Genomic DNA, 24,072 nt, shown 5'->3' on the forward strand with positions numbered 1-24,072 from the left:
GCATGCCCCGCACACACCGCACTGTGTTCCTTGTGTCCTAGTGGTCTTCCATTTTTAGTCATTGGAGATTTCTGCGCTTCTTGCCTAGGTGCACCCTTAGTGGACACTTTCAAAGGATCACCAACACCAAGATCGCCAGGTCCACTAGCATCTACATTTTCATGCACCGACCGGAGGCGACCATATGCTTTACCTTTAGCATACCCCTCTCTTCTAGAAATTATGCCATCAATGGTACTGTTCAGCGGATCATATTCCTCTGAATTGTTTAATGCAATATGCATAGCCTGTGATACCTTAATATTCATCCTGCTGTATTTCATCCGCTCCTCTGCCCCAGACCAACCCCACCCAAACATGTCGCTGGTGCGTTTAGCTGGCAACCCTAACCTGGCATTTTTTGTGAATCGTCGTAGAGCACAACATTGTGGAATTTCAGTAAATTTCAAGAAATGCAGCACATGCAGTATGTGCTTGCAAGGGATCCCCTTTCTAATCATCCTTTGACAATTTGCACCTTATAATTTCTGCCTCCTTGGGTCTATATTCCACGTAGAACCTGGTCCTTACATTATTCCTCCATGCCACAATGAAGATGTTTGAGTCTCCTGCCTGCATTTTTTCTAAGATCTCTATGCCGCCAATCTTTGAAAGCTCACCTTGAATAATATCGAACACAAGCGAGGAGTGAAGATTTTTGCGGCGACAACCTCTAGTTCTCTGAAATTAGTAATTGCCACTTTGGTGTAGTACGTGAAGCCGTGCGATCGTCGTGGGCTTCGTTCTCACGGAGACGGACAATTGCGTTGTCGTAGTGCATAATCATATCAACAATTGTCATTTCCCCATCTAGGTGCGAGTGCAGACAAGAGTTTAAACTTTCACTCCGCTGGTTACTTTTCATACCCAGCCAGAATCCTTGAGAGAGATGCGCTGCAGCCCAAAGTTTCCTCTTGGTGTACATCCTCTTCATCCATGTTCTGGTTTTTGGGGATTGCCATTTTCTGTAAAATGCATGCCATCGCTCCTCAAATACTTGCTCTGAGGTGGTGTAATACAAAAGAGTCCTGAACTCGTTCAGTGACTTGTTAGGTAGATGCATCTCCATATTTTTTCAATGTGGAAGCTGCAGATGCGATGCGGCACACCAGAAAATACTTCGCCGATTGCGGCGATCATCGCGGCATCTGCATCCGTGATTACTGCCTTTGGCTTCTGTTGACACATCGCTTTGAGGAAAGTCTTTAGAAGCCAAACATATGTTTGTTCATTCTCACTTGAAAGGATGGCACACCCAAAAACCGTTGTCCTACGGTGGTTGTTCAAGCCCACAAAAGGAACAAATGGCATCTTATATTTATTCATCTTGTATGTGCTATCAAACACCAGCACATCTCCGTAGTCCTGGTAATCCCTACGTGACTGGGAATCACACCAGAACATGTGCTTCAGACGGCCTTTTTCATCAACGTCATATTCAAAGAAATATTCAGGGTCCCTCTTTTTCCTCTTTGACATAATGCGGATGGCTGTGGTAGCGTCACCATCGAAAAGCAGCCTCCTCCTCTCCCTAGAGCACATGTTGTACAAATCCTTTCTTGTGAATCCAACACCAGCAAATGAACCGGAGCCTGCAATGAATTTTCTCATAATGAGGTGCTTCCTGATTCCCATGGATCCCATTGATAATATCTCAGATCTCTGCGCGTCGTTGATCGTCCTATGGGACCGAAGAAACGGAGTCTGACATGGTTCAGCTGGGTCATGGTTATGTTTGTCACGAAAATCTTCAACAACCCAGAAACCAGTTCTTCCATCAAACTTGACCACCAAACGTGCCTTGCAGCCGCAGCGAGACTCAGGTCTGTGCCTATATACACGGCCTTCCGTGGTCAGTTGGTTTTTGGGACGTCTGCCTGTCTGGAACACACAAAACGCCTTAACCGAATTACTCCATCATCAAACCGCTTAACCTGGTCAAGCCGGACGCTGAACCCATAATCTTTAGCATATCTGTTGTAGAAAGAATATGCTGCTGCTTCAGAAATAAAAGTCATCTCTTTTATCATCCAGTATAAATCCCGATCACTATCAGGATATTCATTGCCATTGCTACCTTTGTGTGGTTTCTCAGGCTGACTAGCGCCTGGCGTCGCCTGCAAGTAGAAAACGTAGGCATTAATTAAAACTATAAATTTATGTGTTCCAGCTATATAAGACTGATAAAAGAGAGATAACAACCTGGCTCATGTCAACAGAATCCTCAGAGGCGATGCACCTTCCACATCATCGGTGTGGCCCGTGTCCAAGTCGATTCACGGTAATAGTCGTACTCAAGCTGCGTGTCAAATTGTGCCTGAAATTTATTAATGCATTTTGAAATTTAGTAACCGTAAATTTTACAGTTGCCATCATTTCATGCATCATTTTATGTCACTGTATGAGTCACTACACATACCTCACTAGTATTTAGACTGTTTGTGTGTTCACCATGGTTCTCATCATTTTGATCGTCTGTGTGTTCGCCATGGTTGTCATCATTATCAAATTCATCGTACGCAATCTGCATAAATTATGACATGAGGAACCATATATAATTTGATGATGCTGGACTGCTGGTAATCGAAATGAAAAATAGTGGCTCACATCAAACTCGTCTTCGCTCCAGCCGGCTTCGTGCTGCAAATTTTCCTCCATTTCAGAGTCATCGGAATTATAGCCGACGTACTCGTTTTGTTCCTCAATCATACCAGATATAGAGTTCTCCATATTCTGTAGTATTGGACCATAATTAGAATTGAAAAACCGGCAGAATTGCGTCCTCTTACTATGCTACAAGATGAAGTCATGGTACCTGTAATTTTAAACCCTAGCGGGGAAGATGCCGAGCCGGTGGCGCGCCTTTCCAAGGTCGTCGATCTGCGGGGGGGCTTCGCGCGCGGTCGGCGGCGTCGAGATGCGAAACAATCACCGGCGGCGACGGACGTGCCGGCAACAACCGCCGACGGCCGGGCCGGCAACAACCGCTTGCGTTCAACCTAGCGACGGCGTGGAACTGCTCGATCAGATCTCCAGTGCCGATGAAAACGATGCATGCAATGGGAGCTAATCACGGTGATTAGCTTAGCACGTGGGACCCACCCACGTGGGGTCGTCCGTATAGATACGCCCAGGCCCTGTATACCCATACGAGTCTTGCACTGGGCTTGGATATGGGTTTCGGCGGGCAGCACAAAAAAAACAAAATCGGGACCACCGTACCCTTCGGCGATAAGTCGCGAGTTTGGAGAGGGTGCGCACCGAAGCACACCTCTTTGGTGGGAGGGTAAAACGGTCTAAAAAAAGCATTGACGAAACTTTTGGCAGAAACCTTAGCTCCTTTATTATTAGGTATAGATATGAAGAAACGAACGAGCACTCAGGGCAAAGACGTGACGACTGAATTTGTCAACTACCACTTGGTCAGAGTTGAGGAGTCAGAAGCTCACCATATCAGTACTTTTTCCGTCGGACGCGCTTGCTGATTTGGCCCCAATCGTGAACAGAGTTGTTGTCTGTCCTACATAACCACGACCGGCAACCATGCTCGCAACAAACAAACACCCGGCGCAGCGCCGACACCTGCAGCTCAATCAGCCGACGTACGACGGCCGGCGGCTACTGCAACTGAAGCTCACGAAGGCAGCGGCGCACATGGAGCCTGCGACGACTTCCTTCCTCGTCACGCGAGACCCACCACCGCCGACGAAGACGACGCACCTGGGCCAGGGCCATGGCCCGGCGCTGGAAGGATGGGTCCGCTGGGCGTTCCCGCAGATCCTCTGTGTCCTTGTCGTCTTCCCCTTCGCGTGGGGGCTGCGGCGCGCGGGCTACGACGTCGGAGTGCTCCCGGGCCCCACCGCCTACCTGCTCGCAGTGCTGTGCTTCTGCCTCTGGAAGCTCGAGCTCCTGCGACGCGACCCCGGCGGCGACACGGCGGCGGCGGCGCGAGAGTGGCGGAAGGTCGGGCTCGCCACGTTGTCGGCCTCGCTGGCGCTGGGCAGCATGGTCGCGGTGCACGTCGCGAGCCCGGCGCCGGGCCTCGCTCTGAGGGTCGCCCTGTGGGTGCTCGCCGGCCTCGCCATCGTCCTGGCGGTTTACTTGGCGTTTGAAGCCCGCCGCGGCGATTACGGAACGGACGACGACGGGCGCTGGCCGGAGAAAGATCTCCACGAGCTCTCCCCGGAGCAGAGGGTTTGAAAAAAGAATGGAGTATTGATCCATTGTTCCGTTTTCGTATTTTGTAAAGTTTGTTCTGAATTCCATTTTCACATGTCTTTTCATGGGCCCGCAACACGGTGACACAACACCAGAGGAATAACCATAAATTCAAGATGTAAAACACAAGGAGAAGAAGAACACAATGTGGCTAATTCAATAAATTTGCCTCGATATTCAGGCATTTCATTGGAATGTGGGTTCTGGTTGGAATTGTGTTCATCGACTTTATCCAAACTAATACTTAGAGTGTTTATGACACCTTTTGGAGGAACTGTTGACCATGGAATTGCTTACTTTGGATTTATTGCTGATTTGGATTGGTTACCTATGGTATTTGAATTTGAGAAATTTCTATATATGCTCAAGATGTACTCAAGTAATTCTAGTATTGGAGTGCCGTAATAGTTATTATACCGCAAAGAACACTCATGTATGATAATAATTGGAAAGGACTAGGTTGATTATTGTCAAATTACGGTCCCCATGGAAATGAAACTGCATAATTAAATTATGGCACATGACACAAACATCAATTGTGCAGGAAAGGGGAATAAACAAAGGTACGAGAACCAAGTTCATTCTCGTTGAGGTGATCATCAAATTTTAGTTGCAACCCACGTTGCAAATCACGGGTAGCACGAATCACAAAGCAATTCAATGATCCAAGGGAGTTGCAGCTCATGCTACAACTCATTTTAGCACAAATCATGACCCAGTCCTAAGATTTAGAAGTCGAGTGAGAACTGATACGCGTAAAGCACACGTCCGTTGGGAACCCCAAGTGGAAGGTATGATGCGTATAGAAGCAAGTTTCCCTCAGTAAGAAACCAAGGTTTATCGAACCAGTAGGAGCCAAGAAGCACGTTGAAGGTTATTGGTGGCGGAGTGTAGTGCGGCGCAACACCAGGGATTCCGGCGCCAACGTGAAACCTGCACAACACAACCAAAGTACTTTGCCCCAACGTAACAGTGAGGTTGTCAATCTCACCGGCTTGCTGAAAACAAATGATTAAACGTATTGTGTGGAAGATGATGATTGTTTGCGAAGAACAGTAAAGAACAATTGCGATGGGATTGTATTTCAGATGTAAAGAATAGGACCGGGGTCCATAGTTCACTAGTGGTGTCTCTCCCATAAGATAAATAGCATGTTGGGTGAACAAATTACAGTCGGGCAATTGACAAAAAATAGAGAGGGCATGACAATGCACATACATGATACGATGAGTATTGTGAGATTTAATTGGGCATTACGACAAAGTACATAGACCGCTATCCAGCATGCATCTATGCCTAAAAAGTCCACCTTCAGGTTATCATCCGAACCCCTTCCAGTATTAAGTTGCAAACAACAGACAATTGCATTAAGTATGGTGCGTAATGTAATCAATAACTACATCCTCGGACATAGCATCAATGTTTTATCCCTAGTGGCAACAGCACATCCACAACCTTAGAACTTTCTGTCACTGTCCCAGATTTAATGGAGGCATGAACCCACTATCGAGCATAAATACTCCCTCTTGGAGTTAAGAGCAAAAACTTGGCCAGAGCCTCTACTAATAACGGAGAGCATGCAAGATCATAAACAACACATAGGTAATAGATTGATAATCACCATAACATAGTATTCTCTATCCATCGGATCCCGACAAACACAACATATAGAATTACAGATAGATGATCTTGATCATGTTAGGCAGCTCACAAGATCCAACAATGAAGCACATAAGGAGAAGACGACCATCTAGCTACTGCTATGGACCCATAGTCCAGGGGTGAACTACTCACTCATCACTCCGGAGGCGATCATGGCGATGAAGAGTCCTCCGGAAGATGATTCCCCTCTCCGGCAGGGTGCCGGAGGCGATCTCCAGAATCCCCCGAGATGGGATTGGCGGCGGCGGCGTCTCAGTAAGGTTTTCCGTATCGTGGCTCTCGGTACTGGGGGTTTCGCGACGAAGGCTTTAAGTAGGCGGAAGGGCATGTCAGGAGGCGACGCGAGGGGCCCATACAACAGGGCCGCGCGGCCAGGAGGTGGGCCGCGCCACCCTGGCGTGTCGCCGCCTCGTCGCCTCACTTCGTTTCCCTTTCGGTCTTCTGGAAGCTTCGTGGCAAAATAGGACCCTGGGCGTTGATTTCGTCCAATTCCGAGAATATTTCCTTTGTAGGATTTCTGAAACCAAAAGCAATGAGACAAAGAATCTGGCTCTTCGGCATCTTGTTAGTAGGTTAGTGCCGGAAAATGCATAAATACGACATATAATGTGTATAAAACATGTAGATATCATCAATAATGTGGCATGTAACATAAGAAATTATCCGCTTCAGCCAGGGCCTCGGCGTCCCTGACCGGATCGAGGAGGTCGGTGCTGTTGTCGGAGCTCGAGGCCGGGGGAGGTGTAGTGGGAGGTGGAGGCGTGGCAGCCTAGCCGCTGCCGGCGCTGCTCATGGTGGCTCCGGTGGAGGCTGAGCGGCAGCGGTGCTACAGTGGAGGTTGTTGATGTAAGTTATTTCCCTATTTGTTAGGGGCCTCGATGTAAGTTGTAACCTACCGACGATTTAATGAAGCAGCCTGGACCTTCGGGTCCTCCTTTGTTCAAAGAAAAATATCTGAGGAGTCAGGGCGAAGCGTTCACACGCGTATGCCGATATATTTGCCCGGACAGAGTCATCCAAAACAAAATAAAAAAAATTGTAGACACTTTTCTTAAGTGAAAATCTCAGTCAGACATAGACACCCTTTTCTCTGTCCTGGCTGTAAAGAGCAGCCGCTGCTCGCAAGTCGCAACCAAGCATCACCACCGTCGCACCGCAATCAGTTCCCGCACGCCGGAAAGCAGCAGCTGAGCTCAACCTGAAGCTCACGACCACCACCTTACCCGGCGTCCAGTGGCGCGCATGGAGCCCGCCGCGACCCCCTTCCTCGTCCCGCGAGAACCGGCACCGCCGAAGACGGTGCAGCTGGGCCAGCCCGGATGGGCGGTCTGGGCGATCCTCTCGCTCGTCACCGGCGGTTTCGCGTGGGGACTGTACCGTGCGCGCCATGACGCGCACGACCTCGTGTACGTGGTCGGCGACTACTGCATCACCTACTACGGCCTCTGGCTGCTCTACGTCTGCCTGAGGAAGCACCAGCTGCTGCGGGGCGACGACGACGACCCGGCGGCCGCGACCGAGCTGCGACGGGTCAGGCTCTTCCCGTGGAGGGCCTCGCTGTTCCTGGGCTGCTCGATGGCGTTCCGCGTCCCCAGCGCGGTGCCGAACCTCCGGCCGAAGTTCGGCATGTGGGTGCTCGCCGTGCTCGCCATAGGCCTCGGGCTCTACTTCGCGGTTGCCGCCCGCCGCAGTCACTACATCACGGTATAAGATTTGGGGCATTTCAAAGTGCCCCAAATTTGAACCAAAGTGCCACTAATTAGCTATAGGGGCACTTTTTTAAGTGTCACCTTTACTTGCGTCTCTAAAAGTATTTGGGGCCTCACCAGTGACATTTCTTAGAAGTCTTGCCACTAAATCTAATTAGAGCTGACTTTGCTTGAGTCTTACTAAATCCAATTAGGGGCACTTCTAAAAGTGTCACTAAATCCAATTAGGGGCACTTTGCCAAGTGCCACTAAATCCAATTAGGGGCACTTTGAGATGTGCCACTAAATCCCAATTAGGGGCACTTTGCCAAGTGCCACTAAATCCAATTAGGGGCACTATGCCAAGTGCCACTAAATGCAATTAGGGGTACTTTGAGATGTGCCCCATAACCTGTGGCAATTTCCAAATTCCGCAAATACCATTTCATGTGCTGCTCACTGTCATACAAGAATGAGCACACAATATGAACATTATTTCATACAAGAATGAGCACATACTATCATACAAGAATAAGAACACACAGTACCATACAAGAATCCAATACACTTTATCGCGTCCAACATAATATCTCACTATGTCTCACACAGCAAAACGGAGACAGAAATTATGACTCTCAGTTTGTAGTAATTTGATTCAGCAAAACGGAGACGAAAATTGTGACACTCTCAGTTTGTATACTGTCAAATCATCACCATGTTTCGACTTTGAACATCATAACTGATCAGCATCACCTTCAGTTGAACCCAGACGACTGAGATGGTGCGGCATCAGTGATCACCATCACCTTGAGTATTCAGAATTGTACCTTGAGAGAAGCAGTAATATGTTTCAGCAAAACGGAGATGAAAAATAGAAGTGCAGTGTCCATGCTCAGATTCAAATTGGATAGCATCAGATTTTTCCACCTTATTGTTTATATTTGGAGGGAGCATGGGTAGTTTAACGATTTTCAATTGTTTGGAGGGGTGCTCTCTGATTTAAGCAAATACTGTCGCAAAACATCAGAATTACCACATTGTACATATGTGAGTGCCCGATAATCTAGCTTCACATTGAATGAGAAAAAATCTAATCTGGAAAAGAGCAGTTCTAATTATTCATTTCTAATGCATCTATCCATGTCTCAAATTCGAATCCCAGATAGTTCAAGTGTCCTTGAATTGATAAAGTAAATGTTAACTGCATCACCATTCTTTCTTACAAAATAATCATAGAGTAGCAATACTATCCTTGGAACACTCACCATTCTTGTGGCGCTGACAAAATGGCTGAACTTTCCTAACCCACAGTGACTTAGGTAGGGCATGAGCTGAGCATCGAGCAAAATATTTGTAGCTTCAATATTTCCATGGGTAACTGGAGGAGAGCACATAAAATGCAAGTATCTGCAGGGATAAAAACATAGTTATAAAATATCTGGGAAATCCAGTTCCACTATAGAAGTCTAAAGAAGTTGGCAGCACTCAACTAAACAATAAGAACGAAGCTATTAAGGTTACAAGATGGGTGTAATCCATTATTCTGCAGAACTTCGTATAAAACTGATTAGAGGATTGGTGTGAATCCAGTCCAGACAAACTCCACTTACTCCAAAGCATAGGCAACTCCAAGAGAAATCTTCATCCGAGCTTTCCATGACAAAGCCCTCGACCTTGTGGCTGATGAAAACAGAAGATCATCAAGGGAGCCATTTTCCGCATACTCATATAGAAGAGCATGTGAGAATATTAATTTTAACACTGAAAATATTCACATTTTTTTGAAAGTATTCACATTTTTTGAAAGTGGCATGTGAGAACAAGAATGTCCTTCCCTGCACATTGAACTGTAAATCTTATTAAGACATCAAGAATAAGTATTGCTACGGCCCTCGATACGGCAAGACGTTATGCCATACCGACAAGGAAAGTATTCAATCTAGTATAGTCAATAAACCAGATAACTGTCAGGGTCCTAAAATAGAAGTATAGAAATTAGATTTGAGAACCTATTCCAGAATAACACATTAGCAATATAGAAAGGTATAATGACCCACTTGTTATGATAACAGTATCATACCTGACCATCAGGAAAATCACCTCTGTAAACTCGGCCAGTAATACCTTCACCGATAAGGCATTCTTCATTGAAGTTCCTGGTAGCCACCAAAATGTCGACTGCCAGATCAATCATTGATTCAGCAACCAGATTTTGAGTAGAGGCTAGGGAATGCTCCAGTTGCGAAAAATATCAACTCACATATATTTAAGGGAGTGCAAATATGGCAATGATGGTGGTACAGTTCCCTCAAACTTGTTGGCTGCCAAATTTCTGCAAGAGACCAGACCGTACCAGTCATATCACTCATATTTCATACTTAAATATACTTAGCCAAACTTAAAGAGTATAAGCAGAAGAGGCAAGAAGAATGTACAAGTATTCCACATTTGGGGGCAAAGTGGGCGGGATTTCACCAGCGATGTTGTTGAAGCTCACATCACTATCATCATGATGCATCAAAGCACCATAAACAGAAATTTGTGTCAAAAATTGCAGAATGACGACCAGTAAGCAGATACCACAAATTTTGTAACAATAAGCTTACAGCTCTTTCAGAGAGTGGAGTTTGAGCAGTTCTGGGCCAAGCCACCCTCCGACCCCGAGCCCACTGATGTTTCTGCAAGGAAGTAACAAAACAGGAAAAATATAATAAATGCTTCTGTAAATTTGCAGGCAAAGCTGACCGGCAAGTTAAGAATTAAATGAGAAAATTACATAGCCACGACACATGAGTCCTTGCAAAAGACCCCCCCGCCACGATCCAAGTTCCCCGTCTCCGCCACAGGGGTCACCACCCATGAATGTCCACCCAGAAAGCTGCCATGGCGACTCCAGTGTGCGATATAATTCCCACATCCCGATCGCTGTACGGTAACAAAAGAACAGTATAACAAAACAATTAGTGAACCTGTTAGAACAGGCAGCTTAAAATTTTGAGAGCAGGAAGAGACATACACAGACAACGGGATGGCATCAGATAGAGCCATTGCACAAAGGGATCACAAACACAAAATCATGCACACTATTATATATTATATGGCACTACATGGGCACAGCAATCGTTGTGGCAAGGGTCAGAAGTAAGACATGCTATTTCTATATCCAGTGACCACAAATCTAAATGTAAGTGCGAGCGCGTGCAGACACAAGCACAAGCGCGCGCAAGGCAGAGTTGCACGCACGCACACCAATCCAATCCATGAGCGCAGGCAAGCTCCCTCACTGCGATACAAACAAGCCCAGCGTGTGCGTACTGAACAGAGAGGAGAAACGACCGGAACCACGCGCGCGCTCACAAAATTCACAGAGGAAGTGCACGCGTAATGCACGCACAGAGTAGAGGAACCACGGAGTGAGAGCTCGATCACCACATGCCGTGGGTGAGCAAACGTACCATCGGAGGGGTCGGTGAAAGACGCGGCGGAGGAGAACGCGGCCCAGAGCACCACCGCGGCGAGAAGATGGCGCGCCGCGGCCATCCCGACCCCCTGCGCGCGCCCCAAATCCGCGCCGGTTCCGGCGAAGCCCCTCCCGAATCGAGCAAACCGAGCACGGACCAGAGGATCCTACCGCGCCGTGTGGCGGATGTTCCAGAAGCTTGAGGAGATCCGGGAGCGGGGACGCCGCTAGAGCGAATTCCTTGCCCCAAATCCGCGCCGATTCCCGCGGGGTCGCAGCCGGATCGAGCAATGTGGGCGCGAATCGGAGACGCCGGAGATCGGGGCGAGTCGAATCGCCGGAGGTGGACTGCGAAACTGCGGGGATTAGCTCGCCTGGGTAGCGAGGGTTTAGGGTTTTGAAATGGTCTGGAAGGTTCTGTGTGCTTGGGAGGGAAGAGGAAAAAAGAGGAGCCGGGGAGCGAGGAAGAAGAGAGAGGCTGTCATGCGAGCGGCGAGATTGGGATGGCTTCCCAACTACTCGTAGTAGGTACTATTGCCCAAGAAAGAGAATTGCCTATGTATAAACAACACTTCCCAACTAGTTATAACTGCCGTTTTACACTCAGCTTTTGTAGGGTTTGTTAGTGTTGTTGTTTCCTTAGGTGATCAGGTGCTACTTGTTGATCTGTTTTGTTTTCTTAGGTGATCATGTGTTTGTTGTTTCCTTACGTGATCATGTGCTACTTGTTGATCTGTTGTTTTCTTAGGTGATCTTGTTCTAGTAGTTTATATATGCCAGGCACTCTGTATTTATATAATCTTGTTTTTTCTTCAAATTGTGTAATTTTAGTTGTGGCTCTTCTCCTGATGTAAAGAAGTAGACAAATATACTACTCCCTCCTCGAAACTACTAGTTGTGGCTCTTCTCCTGATGTAAAGGAGTAGTACTTTAGGAAGAATACAAATATTCTCCTCCTCGAAATAGGCTTTCGCCCCGCTATATTAATATAGCAACAACCCGATACAACTTGCTGGGGCATCAGCACAAGCACGCCCAAAAGAAAACATAAAAGAAAGAAAAGAGAAAGAATGTCGACATGGTCGGATCAACAAAAAACGGAGATGTCTCGCAGCCGTTGCGCCCTCCGGAAATTTCTACCACGCTCCTAGCACTCTGGAACGCCGTACCAAGCAACACCTCCAAGAAGGAATGCGACGATGACGACGCTGCTGCCCGGACGGATCCTAGGGTTTCCCCCGGTACACGCAGGGCAGCGGAGGAGGGCTTCACCCAACGCCCTTCAGGAAGGTAGGGTGGCGCCCTCGGGCGTCACCACGTCGGTGTCAGCCAAGCCGACAGGGATTTCTCCCGACCCTCGCAACCCCGCCCCGGACGCGCCGTCGTGCTCCACCATACTTGCCGCCCACCAGCACGCGCCACCACGGCCTTGCAGACATCGCCGCCGTCTCACCGTGGCAAACAAAACGGGACCAACAGGATCAAGGAGAACCAGCCGAGAACGAGAGACAGCAGGTCGGCAGACACGCTGGAGGGACCCGCCTCCACCGCCGCCTGCGAGCACCGGCCGGACGCATCGACAGGAGCAAACCAGGCCCACCCGGCGGAACCCTAGGCCTTCGTGTCGCGGGGAAAAAACCCTAACTTTGACAAGTGTATTATATCCTAATGATTCTCAAATGTTTCTATTTTGCAAGGAATTTTCCGCAAAGTTCACACAGAGGTACCTCAAGAAGTACCTAGATGATGCAATTGAGCTACCAGTCCAATGTGCGGGATATCAAAAGTCTTACAATGTCAAGATGAGGCTGGGACTAGATCTAAAGAGTGCAATGCTGACAAGTGGCTGGGCGAAGGCTGTAAGGAGGTTCGGCTTAGAAGAAGGTTGCGTCTACATCTTCTGCTTCTCTGTCGATAAGAATGGCCATAACCCTTGGCTTCTCATCGACCCCCTGGAAGCATGAAGACGGTGCCAACGGTACCTGAACCCATGAAGACGGTGGCAACGGTACCAGTGGTAGCATTTTGGTTTGGTGGTAGCATTTCTCATAGCACTGTTGTGCTAGTTTGAAATGTTGGACTTCAGTAATCTAGTTAAGTAATGGACTATTAAGTAATGGACTGTTAAGTAATGGACTGCTAAGTACGGACTGTTAAGTGACTGTTAAGTACTGCTAAGTATGGACTATTAGAAATGAACTGATATGTTTCTATGCTACTGTTAAGTACTGCTACTATGCAATATGGGTAAGTCTGAATGAACTGCAGTGTTAGTATATATGTATGGAATGTTGCTTCCATGTGCAGCGTTTCCTCTTTCTATCAGATTATGAAAAGATTGCACTAAATTTTCTATCCCTGTTAACTATAGGATTGGCAATGCTACTAGCTGTTATGTTTGTATATGCTAGCTATAGGATTACCAATGCTACTGGTGGCTGCTATAGGATGTTTGTATATGCTACCGTTATATTTCTATCCCTGTTAACTATATGCTAGCTATAGCATTGTTTACATTGTTTTATCCAAGTAATGATCAATTGTGGCACTTAAAAGTGTCCCAAAAGGTCAACATCTATTAGGGCACTTCAAAAAGTGCCCTAGTAGGTATACACATATTGGGGCATTTGAGAAGTGCCCCAATAGGTATACAATTAGGGGCACTTCGGAAAAGTGCCACTAATTGGCTACTATTAGGGGCACTTTGACAAGTGCCACTAGGACAAGTGCCCCTATATCTATACCGTGGTGTAGTGAGTGATGTTGCCCGTGTGGGCGACGACGAGCCGGCGGCCGCGACCGAGCTGCGACGGGCCAGGCTTGTCCCGTGGGCGATCTTGCTGTATCTGGTCTGGTGGATGTGGTTGCTCGTCCTGAACGCGGTGCCGAGCTTAGCGCCGCCCTTCGGCATGTGGGTGCTCGGCCTCCTCGTCATGGCCCTCGGGATCTACTTCTTGGATGTCGCCTGCCGCAGTGATGCACGTGTGGACGACGACGACGGACGCCGGCCGGCGCCGGAGGAGGTTCTTCACGACCACGAGGCGTCACCGGAGCACCGGGTTTGACCTGTACACGTTGGAAATCGATTACCACCTGATGTTTCACACACTGTATCTACACGGATTTCATACTACTATTTTCGCTTATTTTTCATACATTTCGCTTCCTATTTCCTTGGCCCGCAATAAGCGTCAACGATCGTAGTCCAACATGGGAATTAGAGCACACTGCAACCCAGGAAAATTTCACGTCTAAACTATATTTTTGTATCAAGTATATCAACGAACAGAAAATATACTTGTTCAAAAGCTGACTCATAATTATATTAGAAGCTTGGGGAATAACACTTTTGGTTAGGTCTCATGGTGATGATGAAGCATTTCTTGCCCTTCGAAACTTTCTCTATTATGGACGAGTTGAAGATTCGGTGATGTGAGGGTAAATGGCTAAACACAAACATCGGTCTTCCATCAATGCGGTGAAAGAAATGCTTCGTGTGTCGCGTGGTCGACAGAGATGCATCTAATCCTAGCGCAGCCTCGTCTTCCTGTCCCCTCCCCTCCTCCTTTGCCACCGGGCAAAGCCCGCATGGAGCCAGTGGTGGCGGAACCTCCTCTACCCGCGTGCTAGAAACAATTAAACATCTTTCTTACCTTATAGGTCTATGCACACTATATGGTAAACATTAAGGTGGCTTTGAACTTTTACCTGCATCATGTAGCCTTAATTTGGTCTATATGATTACTTAGAAATAACATGTTGTTTGATGCCAAAAATAAATTGGTTTTGTGGGCTATCTACCATCGGACATAGAGGTTCCGTTCATGGAACTGAAAAACAGATGTTTGTTAAGTAAATGGTTATATAAACTTCTTAATGAAGAAGGAGTTTGGCAAGAACTTTTACACAATAAATACCTCAAGAACACGACTTTGTCACAAGTGACTACGAAACCAACCGACTCTCCCTTTTGGAAAGGACTCATGGGAGTGAAAGACGATTTCTTCTCACGAGGTTCGTTCACAATTGGGAATGGCCAGCAAGTACGCTTTTGGGAAGACATTTGGCTGGGCGATGCTCCTTTAGCGTCCCAATATCCTTCGTTATATAATATCGTCCGACGAAAAAATGTTTTAGTCGCCGATGTTCTTTCAAATACACCTCTGAATATAGAGTTTAGAAGGACTTTGACAGGAAACAAGTGGGATGCTTGGATTGCGTTGGTCCAACGCCTTATTCTTGTAACCTTGTCAGAGGAGAAGGATATTTTTGTATGGAAGTTAACAACATCTGGATCTTTCACGGTAAAGTTCATGTATGAAGATTATATGAACGGTCATACGATCTATCTTCGTAAATATATTTGGAAACTTAAGATACCACTGAAAGTCAAGATTTTTATGTGGTTTCTTCATAGAAAAGTTATACTCACTAAAGATAATTTAGCTCGCCGAAATTGGAATGGTTGCATGAAATGTGCGTTCTGTGATTCATCGGAATCAATCAATCATCTGTTCTTTGATTGTCCTTTCGCTAAACTTATTTGGAGAGTTATTCAGTTTACTTTCAATATTGTTCCTCCAACAAATGTTACAAATATGTTTGGAAATTGGTTAAACGGAGTTGACAAAGTGTCCAAGTTCAGAATTAGAATTGGGTTTTGCGCGCTCATGTGGGCTATATGGAACTGCCGCAATGATATTGTCTTTAACAAGAGTACGAACTCAAATTTTTTACAGGTTACCCGTATGGTCTCACACTGGATCCACGAATGGTCGCTTTTACTGCCGGAGACGCAACGCGAGCCTATGCATGCTGGATGCCGCAGGCTGGATGCGGTGGCACGGGCTATATACAACCAGGATGGCTGGCGTCCTGTTAAACGACTTTCAGATGTATAAGCGAGTCTCTCTTATTTTCCATTGGCTAGTTTTTGTGTACACGCTTTGTGATTCGTGAATTGTAAAACTAAGGATTATGTTATCTGGGTAATAAAAGAGGGCTGCGTGCATCGATTGATGCAGAGGCCGGGGTCAGCCCCCATTTCGAAAAAAAAAATGTCCTCTATTCTTCAGCGACCAGAACAAACTGTTTACGGTTGTGTGTACGTGTTTAGAGCGGGTGGTCAAGGATGTTTTTACCCAACATTGATAATGATGTAGTATTCGAATCGGCCCTCCACCTCCTTTGAGACACAGCAGATTCTTGTTTTTTCTACTTTTTATCGCATCAGTTTTGATTTTAATTAAGACTCATCCATTTCAAGATCTGGGCCTATGAGACATACATTTAGCTAATTGGCTTAAGGTCTTAGCTTCTATTACCGCAATAAGAGTTTTCCAGCCCCCCACGCCCCCAACCCCACGCGCACCAGCGCCTACAAGAACATGAGCATTGTTGCCCACCACAACAAGCAAGACAAACTAAGATGAAGAAGTTTGTACTCACCTCGTCATTTAGAGGTAGGTAGCCAGGAGTACAAAATAAGACCTCTACAAAGAGGCAGAGCTATGTGCAACTCGGGGGAGGGGGGCACCGACCCCAGCCCAACAACTTTTTTCTTTCTTTCTAAAATCCCTTTATATTTGGCAAATTTTGTCTAAAATATCATATGTTTAGCCATTATCCCCCCACCACCACCCCCAACAATGGCCTCTGCATCAGTGTCTAGCTGGAGCATTTGACAGCAATCGTGTAAGCCACAAGGCTAATCTCATGTTTGTTTGTGAAACGGATGAGTTTGCTGAATCTGTTTGTTCCGAGATCTGGGCCTCCTTGGACAGGGGATTCTTGTTTTTCCTGCTTTTTGTCGAATCATTTTGATTTTAATTTAAACTCATCCATTTCAAGATCTGGGCCTATGGGACATCCATTTAGCTAATTGGCTTAAGGTCTTAGCTTCTATTACTGCAATAAGAGTTTTATAAACATGGAATGCTACATTTTCTACATATTATCATTGTGAAAATGCCCTAAAATTAGTTATATAGGAGAAACACTACAATTATAAATAGATAACTCAATTGTGACCAGTTTCTGTGGTGCGTTTTAGTTGAAGGTACATATGAGCTGAATCAGCGGGGGCGCTGGCTTAGTGGCAATCTACAAAATTCCTGCGCGGGTGGAACGTGTCTTGCACGTCACCGAAATTTCAACTACTGAGGTGAGTTGGACCAAATCGAGTCAAAATGCCAGGTTCAGGCGCACGATTGTGCAATTGGCAAGTATGAGGACTAAATCGTGCCAATGACACAAGTACAATAACCGTAGATGATTGCATCACCAAGAATTTCATCATGTCAACGAAATTTCTTTGTCGTCACACGAAAAGAAGAGGAAGAGAGAGATGTAATTAGGGAGGATAGTTTGTTTGTTGTTTCTTTATGAAGAAACGAACTAGCACTAAGGGCAAAGACGTGACGAGAGAATTTGTCAACTACCACTTGGTCAGAGCTGAGGAGTCCTTACCATATCTGTCGAGTATTTTTTTTTTCCATCGGACGCGCTTGCTGATTTGGCTCCAGTCGTGGACATAGTCGCTGTCCAAGCTGCTTCTATGCACTGCTCAGCCCGGTGTCTGTCCTATATAACCACGACCGACAACCATGCTCGCAACAAACAAACGCCCGCGCAGCGCCGATACTTGCAACTCAATCAGCCGACGTACGACGGCCGGCAGCTACTGCAACTGAAGCACACAAAGAGCTCGCCCGGTTGGCAGCGGCGCAGATGGAGCCCGCGGCGACCTCCTTCCTCGTCGCGCGAGACCCACCACCGCCGACCAAGACGGCGCACCTGGGCCAGGGCCATGGCCCGGCGCTGGAAGGATGGGTCCGCTGGGCCTTCCCGCAGATCCTCTGTGTCCTTCTCGTATTCACCTTCGCGTGGGGGCTGCGCCGCGCGGGCTACGACCTCGGCTACGACCTCCTCCCGGGCCCCACCGCCTACCTGCTCGCAGTGCTGTGCTTCTGCCTCTGGAAGCTCGAGGTCCTGCGGCGCGACCCCGGCGGCGACCCAGCGGCGGCGGCGAGAGAGTGGCGGAAGGTCGGGCTCGTCGCGTGGTCAGCCTCGCTGGGGCTGGGCAGCATGGTCGCGGTGCACGTCGCGAGCGCGGCGCCGGGCCTCGCTCTGAGGGTCGCCCTGTGGGTGCTCGCCGGCCTCGCCATGGTCCTGGCGGTTTACTTGTGCTTTGAAGCCCGCCGCGCCGATTACCGAACGGACGACGCCGGGCGCTGGCCGGAGAAGGATCTCCACGAGCTCTCCCCGGAGCAGAGGGTTTGAGCTATACGTGGAATGGAGCTATGGAAGTAAACCATTGCTTTCCCCTTTTCTTAGTTGCCGACTTGCCGTTGTCACCAAAATCGATGACCAAATATCGTTGACCCATTCCTTCCTGTATAGTTCAACTTACAATTGTATTTACCACACTTTTTATTTGATTGCCACAGCTGTTTTCCGTTCCATTTTGATGCCTCTTTGGACGGCCTCCCGAATCCTGAATTCCCGATACGGTAACTGGGCACCAGTCGCGAAACCATGAACTCAAGATAAGAAAACCTGCACATTGCACATAGTAAGAAGTTGTGACCAAATAAATAGGTTTGCCTCGTATATCCAGGCACATCTTTTTAAGACATCCGATGATGGTTTCTGGACTTGGTACTCCATCAGACTAAGAACATCTTTAACTGATACCTCTTCGTATGCTAATTTTATTGCACCTCCATCTAGATCTCCTTGTGGGTGGGGGACACCGGAACACACAGCTTAACCGATTCCTCCAATTTTAGAGGAGTAACCGGCCAAGTATCATTTAGAGCAGTATATTTTCTCCTCTAAAGTTTAGCCATTTTAATCGAATTCCTAAATTTATCGGAGTAACACCGATATGAATCGCAATTTTACACGAATTCATCCCAATTTGATTCAAACTAGTACGTAATAAACTTAATAATACTACTAAATTAACCTAAATCTTGTCTACAACTCATCCTCGTTGCTCGAGAAACTCTCGATAGTGACCCTTTTTTTTTTTGAAGAAAAGGCAAAAGATTTGCCTTAATTCATTGATAAAGAAGAAAGTGCCCGATTTTTAGGAGAAAATCGGGCGAAAACCAACAACGCACACTGAGCACCTCGGCCAACCTGGCTACCCACACAAAGCACACACGCCATCGAGAAGAAAGCCATCGTTGAGGATGCCATCGAGCGTCATCGTCGTCACTCCTCCACGAGCCAGCGATTCCGACTTCGCCTTAGACAACCACCACCGAGACCTTCGCCGCAAATGACATCGGAGCCCAAGTGGGCCTATGCCAAACAATCGACCCCCCCAAGCACGTCGAGGAGGAGGCAGCTCCGACTCCAACCGTGACCTTCATAGGAGAAAGTTGCACGCCTTGCACCAACGCTCGCACCAAACAAGTGGCATCGTTGCCACAAGTCGCCTCGCAGCTCCGACTTCACCATCATGGTAGGGGTGACGATACCGCAACTCCGATCCGCTCACCATTGTCATCGTTGCCACGCAGCCCACGACGCCAACATCAACCATCTTCCACGGGTCCCTCCGACCTAAGCAGCTCCAAATCGATGCCCTCAAGAGGGGAGACGACGCAAGGGCGCCGCCATCGACCGATCATGTCGGATCTAGGGATTACCCTGGAGCATACCAGACAGGATGACAAACAACACCTCGGCGATGTCTTCAAGAAGGGAGCGGCGCCCGAAGCCGTCGCCATCGCCGGCCTCGGCCAGCTGCCGGCCGGCCAGCCAGCCACCGAGGACAAGGCGTTAGCCCGGAACATGTCGCGCCATCCTGCATCGTGCTCAAGGCCAGACCGCCTCCATCCCTCAACCCCCATCTCCACCACGGCCACCACACCCACCCGCGCTGGGCAGCACCGCTGGTCGTCCACCGCGCGCGACGAGCTCTGGTCACGGCCGCCGCCGCCGCCGGGGACACCGCCCCGGCAAACCGCCGCACCTGCCCGGACATGGGCAGCACCACCGGCCGTCCCCGCGCTGCCGGAGAGGCCCTCCGCGGCACAGCCCGCCGCGCCGCCCGCGCGGCCCAGATCGGGCCCGGGAGGCCCGCACCGCCCGCCGTCACCAACAGCAGCGCCACGACCTCGCACGGCCGCCGCGCGTCACCGCAGACAGCCGCGCCCGCCGCCCATCGCCGCCGCGCCCGCCGACCGTCGTCGTGCCCGCCGCCCGAGTCTGCCTGGAACAGCCGCCGACGCTGCCGAAACGACCGCGCGCGCCGCCGCCGCTCCATGCCGAGCTCCCGCTGGACCGGGGAACTCGCGCCCGCCGCTGCAGCACCACCACTCAACGCACGCCCCTGCCTCCACGCCTTGACGCCGAGCCGCGGCCGGCGTCGCCGCCGCCGCCGCTCGGGCCAGCCTCGGCCCGCGCATCCGCCGGATCTCGACGAAGAGGCACGCCCGCGCCGCGCTCCACGGGCGAGAGGAGATGACCGGCCGCCGCCGACGCCGCCCGGGCTTTGCCCGGCGACGCCCTCCGGCGGCGGCGGGAGGGATGGGAAGAGGAGGGCGACCCCCGGCGGCGGCGCCTAGGGTTTCCTCCCGGCCGCTCGCGGGAGCGACTCGGGAGGTCTGGCTATGTTTTGATAGTGACCCTTTTCATGGAGTCATCGTTGTCATCAACGATTTTCTCGCTCGATGCTCCCCATATGCTTGAGGCGGAGCTCCTCCATGTAGTCCCAGTCGGCCCGCTTCATCGTGAGGCATTCACGAGCCTCCCAATCCTCCCGAGCCTCGCGGTCACCGACCACATGATGGTTGATGTCCTTCAGCCATGGCTGACCAATTTGTAAGCCGACTTTCGGATCAACGTCGTGGAGGCTAACCAATGCGATGTGATAGGCCTTCTCCGCCTACACCGCCGTTTGGAAGGTGCCAAGCCAATGGCGTCCATGGGTGTTGTGGTTAGTTACTTGCGCCAACCATGTGGGCCACGCGTGCTGATGCACGCTGTGGTAATTCCTCCTCGTCACGATGGTACGTCGAGGGACCCAGCGCAAGACGAAGAAGGGCCGCGGGATAAGAATACACCTTGAGTCTTTCGTTGATTGTTGTCTTTGTCTTCTCGCTCCTACAACAGATCATCCGTTTTTCTTTTTAATGCTTGTGATGGAAGACTTGTCAAGGCTCATAGTGGGTAGTCGGTTTAGCCCAAGGAAAGGCCACGGTCCACACTCCACACCCTAAAAGCTTCACGAGGTAATGCGCAGCAGGTGGGTATAATTAACAACAACTTGACTCGCCTGCAATTTCGAGGTCCGGAGTTACCCACACTGTATTTCTCATGTCAAGAACGAATCTTCTCCCATGGGCATTTGCAGAATTTGTCAACTACCACTTTTTTTTTTGGAGAAACGGCAGTTGTTCTGTCAATTCATCCACTTGGTCAGATGTGCAAAGTCAGAAGCTTAGAGCATCTCCAGCCGTCTCCCCGACGAGGCCCCCAGGACGCTTTTTTTTTTCATCCGGATGGACGAAAACAGCTCAGTCGCGCCCCCGGCTCCTCATTTTCATCCGGATTAGGCCTTTCATCCGTCCGGAGAGCCCATGCCATCCCCCTGGTGTGCTCGGGGACTCCGAACGAGAGAAAAGCGGGGACAGGCCCGCTCTATCGACGAGAGAATAGACGAACCCCACCACTTTGCCGACGCAAATCCCTCCTCCCCTCCCGTTGCTTTGTTTGAAAACTTATTTTATTTTATTGAACTGTAACGTTTATTTGTAAAAATAAGCCAAATATTAGCAACACTGATCAAATCGCCAAATTATGCCGGAAATTTGATATCCAGGGACGTTTTCCTCTAAAAAAACGCCGAACCCCGGGTGTCTATCGGGGAGATGACTGCAGGTGCTCCCCAGGCCAAACTTTCGTCTAACCTGGCGCTATTTAGCCCCGGATTACGGCCCGAGGAGCCCAAGGGCTGGAGGATGCTCTTAACCACATCTGGCGAGAGGGGAAAGCTTTTCTTTTTCTTTTTCTTTTTCTTTTTCTTATTAGATGCGCTTGCTGTTTTGCCTCCAATGGTGGACAGAGTCGCTTCCCAGCTGCTTCTGTGCGCTGTTTGCTGTCCTATAACCAGTAAGAGCGGCCCCTGCTCACTGCAAACAAACGGACTCGCAGCACACCGACCACTATAGCTCAATCCGTCCACGTACGCCCCCTGCTTACGCCGGCCGCCAGCTGCTGCACCTCAAGCTCACGAAGACCTCGCCCGGCATCCAGAGGCGTGCATGGAGCCGGCAGCGACCTCCTTCCCCGGCGAGAAAGACCCGCCGCAACCACCCACGAAGGCAGCGCACCTGAGCGAGGGCCAGGGCCCGGCGCATGGAGGATGGGCCCGCTGGGCGTTCCCAACGATTCTCATCCTCCTCGCCATAGCCTTCGGGTGGGGGCTGTGCCAGGGCTACGACCTCGTGTTCGTGCTCAGCACCTTCTACCTCGCGGTTTGGTGCTTCTGCCTATGGATGCTCCAGCTCGACCGGCGAGACCATGGCGGCGACCCGGCGGCAGCGGCGCGCGAGCGGCAGCGGTTCAGGCTCGCCGCGTGGGCAATCTCGCTTCATTGGAGCAGCATGGCCGCGATACTAGTCGTGAAGGCGGCGTCGGTCCTGGCCCTCAAGATCTTCCTGTGGGTGTTCGCCGGCATCGCCATGGTCCTAGCGTTGTACTTGATGGTTGCCGTCCGCCGCAGTGATTCCCGTACGGACGACGACGGACGCTGGCCGGAGAAGGATCTCGACGAGCTGTCCCCGTAGCATAGGGTCTGAAGTATACGTGGAACTGTGGTATGGATGTAGCCATGGTTCCGTTCTTTTCTGTTTTTGTTTTTGTAAAGTTTGTTTGGAACTTAATTGAACTTAACTGGCGGGAGAAGGATCTCGACGACCTGTCCCCTGAGCAGAGGGTTTCAACCATTCAGCTATACGAGCAATGGAAGTAAACCGTCGTTCCTTTTTCTTGTTTTGTATAGTTCGTTTTGGAACTTCATTTTGGTAAAATGTTTTGCTGTCGTTGTCACCAAAATCGATGACCAAAGTATGTACCAAACCACTGTTGTCCTATTTGTATCATGTAATTTGAATGAAATTTACGATACTTAATTTTACGATCTTTGCCAGTATTGTTTCTCTTCCATTTTCTTTTGTCTTTGCACGGGCCAGCCAACACGGTGAGACAGCACCAGAGACAAAACCCTAAATTCGAGATGGAAAACACAATGGAAAAATGTGGCCAATTCAATAATTTTGCCTTGTATATTCAGGCACTTCATCGGAACGTGGGTTTTTGTAGGGATTGTGCATCAATTATAAATGATACTCCCTAGTCTAATTTTTTTTACAGATTTATCTAAATTCAGATGTATCTGCATACTTTTCGGAAGGGACGGAGTACATGTACTCTCTATACCTTTCTAATTGTTGGATTGCATCATGATTCGTGCTATCTGAGTTGCAACACACTAACACACGAGGTTGTAACTGAGATTTTAATATTTGCAACATGGATTGCAACCAAAAAAAGATAACCTAGACAGTTAAATTGCTTTGTGATTCGTCTTATTCATGAGCTGTAAATAAAATTCGATGACATCACCTGAATTGACTAATTCTGAGTCTAATAATGTGCCCACTTAGAAGGTACTACCTTCTTTCTATCTAAAGTTTCTATTATTTTTTAAAAATCAACCCATTGAAATTTGATCGAATTGTTTTATAAAAATATTTACACTCAAAATACAAAATCAATATTGTTTGACATATCATGAAATATCTGGATTATGTGAATGGAAGGAGTATAAACTAGAATCCAATTAGACCATAAGAGTATATCTCCGCCGGATCCCGCTCATCCGGCCGCCGGCTCCCGCCGTACTCCGGAGGTTCACGACGCCTCGCTCCTGCTCCTGTCCATCCGGCGTCCCTGTGAAGGTCTACCCAATCCCGCCGGCCCTGCACG

The 24,072-nt window shown here is 48.9% G+C and overlaps 2 protein-coding genes across 3 annotated transcripts; both read right to left on the reverse strand.

Annotated features, from left to right (window-relative positions):
* Positions 1–1,077: 1,077 nt before the first annotated feature.
* Positions 1,078–2,569, reverse strand: LOC127339368 (protein FAR1-RELATED SEQUENCE 5-like). Its single transcript, XM_071827223.1, has 4 exons — positions 2,459–2,569; positions 2,279–2,356; positions 1,974–2,156; positions 1,078–1,920 (listed from the first exon to the last, which is right to left on the reverse strand). Exons 1-4 carry the CDS (start codon positions 2,567–2,569, stop codon positions 1,078–1,080), a joined length of 1,215 nt encoding a protein of 404 aa, XP_071683324.1.
* A 5,588-nt stretch (positions 2,570–8,157) lies between these two features.
* Positions 8,158–11,857, reverse strand: LOC127341590 (uncharacterized). 2 transcript variants are annotated; one of them, XM_051367455.2, is made up of 10 exons: positions 11,063–11,857; positions 10,384–10,532; positions 10,214–10,285; positions 10,043–10,108; positions 9,868–9,939; positions 9,688–9,763; positions 9,403–9,442; positions 9,218–9,287; positions 8,873–9,014; positions 8,158–8,434 (listed from the first exon to the last, which is right to left on the reverse strand). In XM_051367455.2, the coding sequence occupies exons 1-10, from the start codon at positions 11,063–11,065 to the stop codon at positions 8,423–8,425; spliced, it is 702 nt and encodes a 233-aa protein (XP_051223415.1). In that variant the 5' UTR covers positions 11,066–11,857; the 3' UTR covers positions 8,158–8,422. The 2 variants fall into 2 exon arrangements, with proteins under 2 accessions (XP_051223415.1, XP_051223414.1); XM_051367454.2 differs by having other exon boundaries at positions 9,403–9,454.
* Positions 11,858–24,072: the final 12,215 nt, after the last annotated feature.

This window comes from Lolium perenne, chromosome 3 (assembly GCF_019359855.2).
Source record: "Lolium perenne isolate Kyuss_39 chromosome 3, Kyuss_2.0, whole genome shotgun sequence".
NCBI lineage: Eukaryota > Viridiplantae > Streptophyta > Magnoliopsida > Poales > Poaceae > Lolium > Lolium perenne.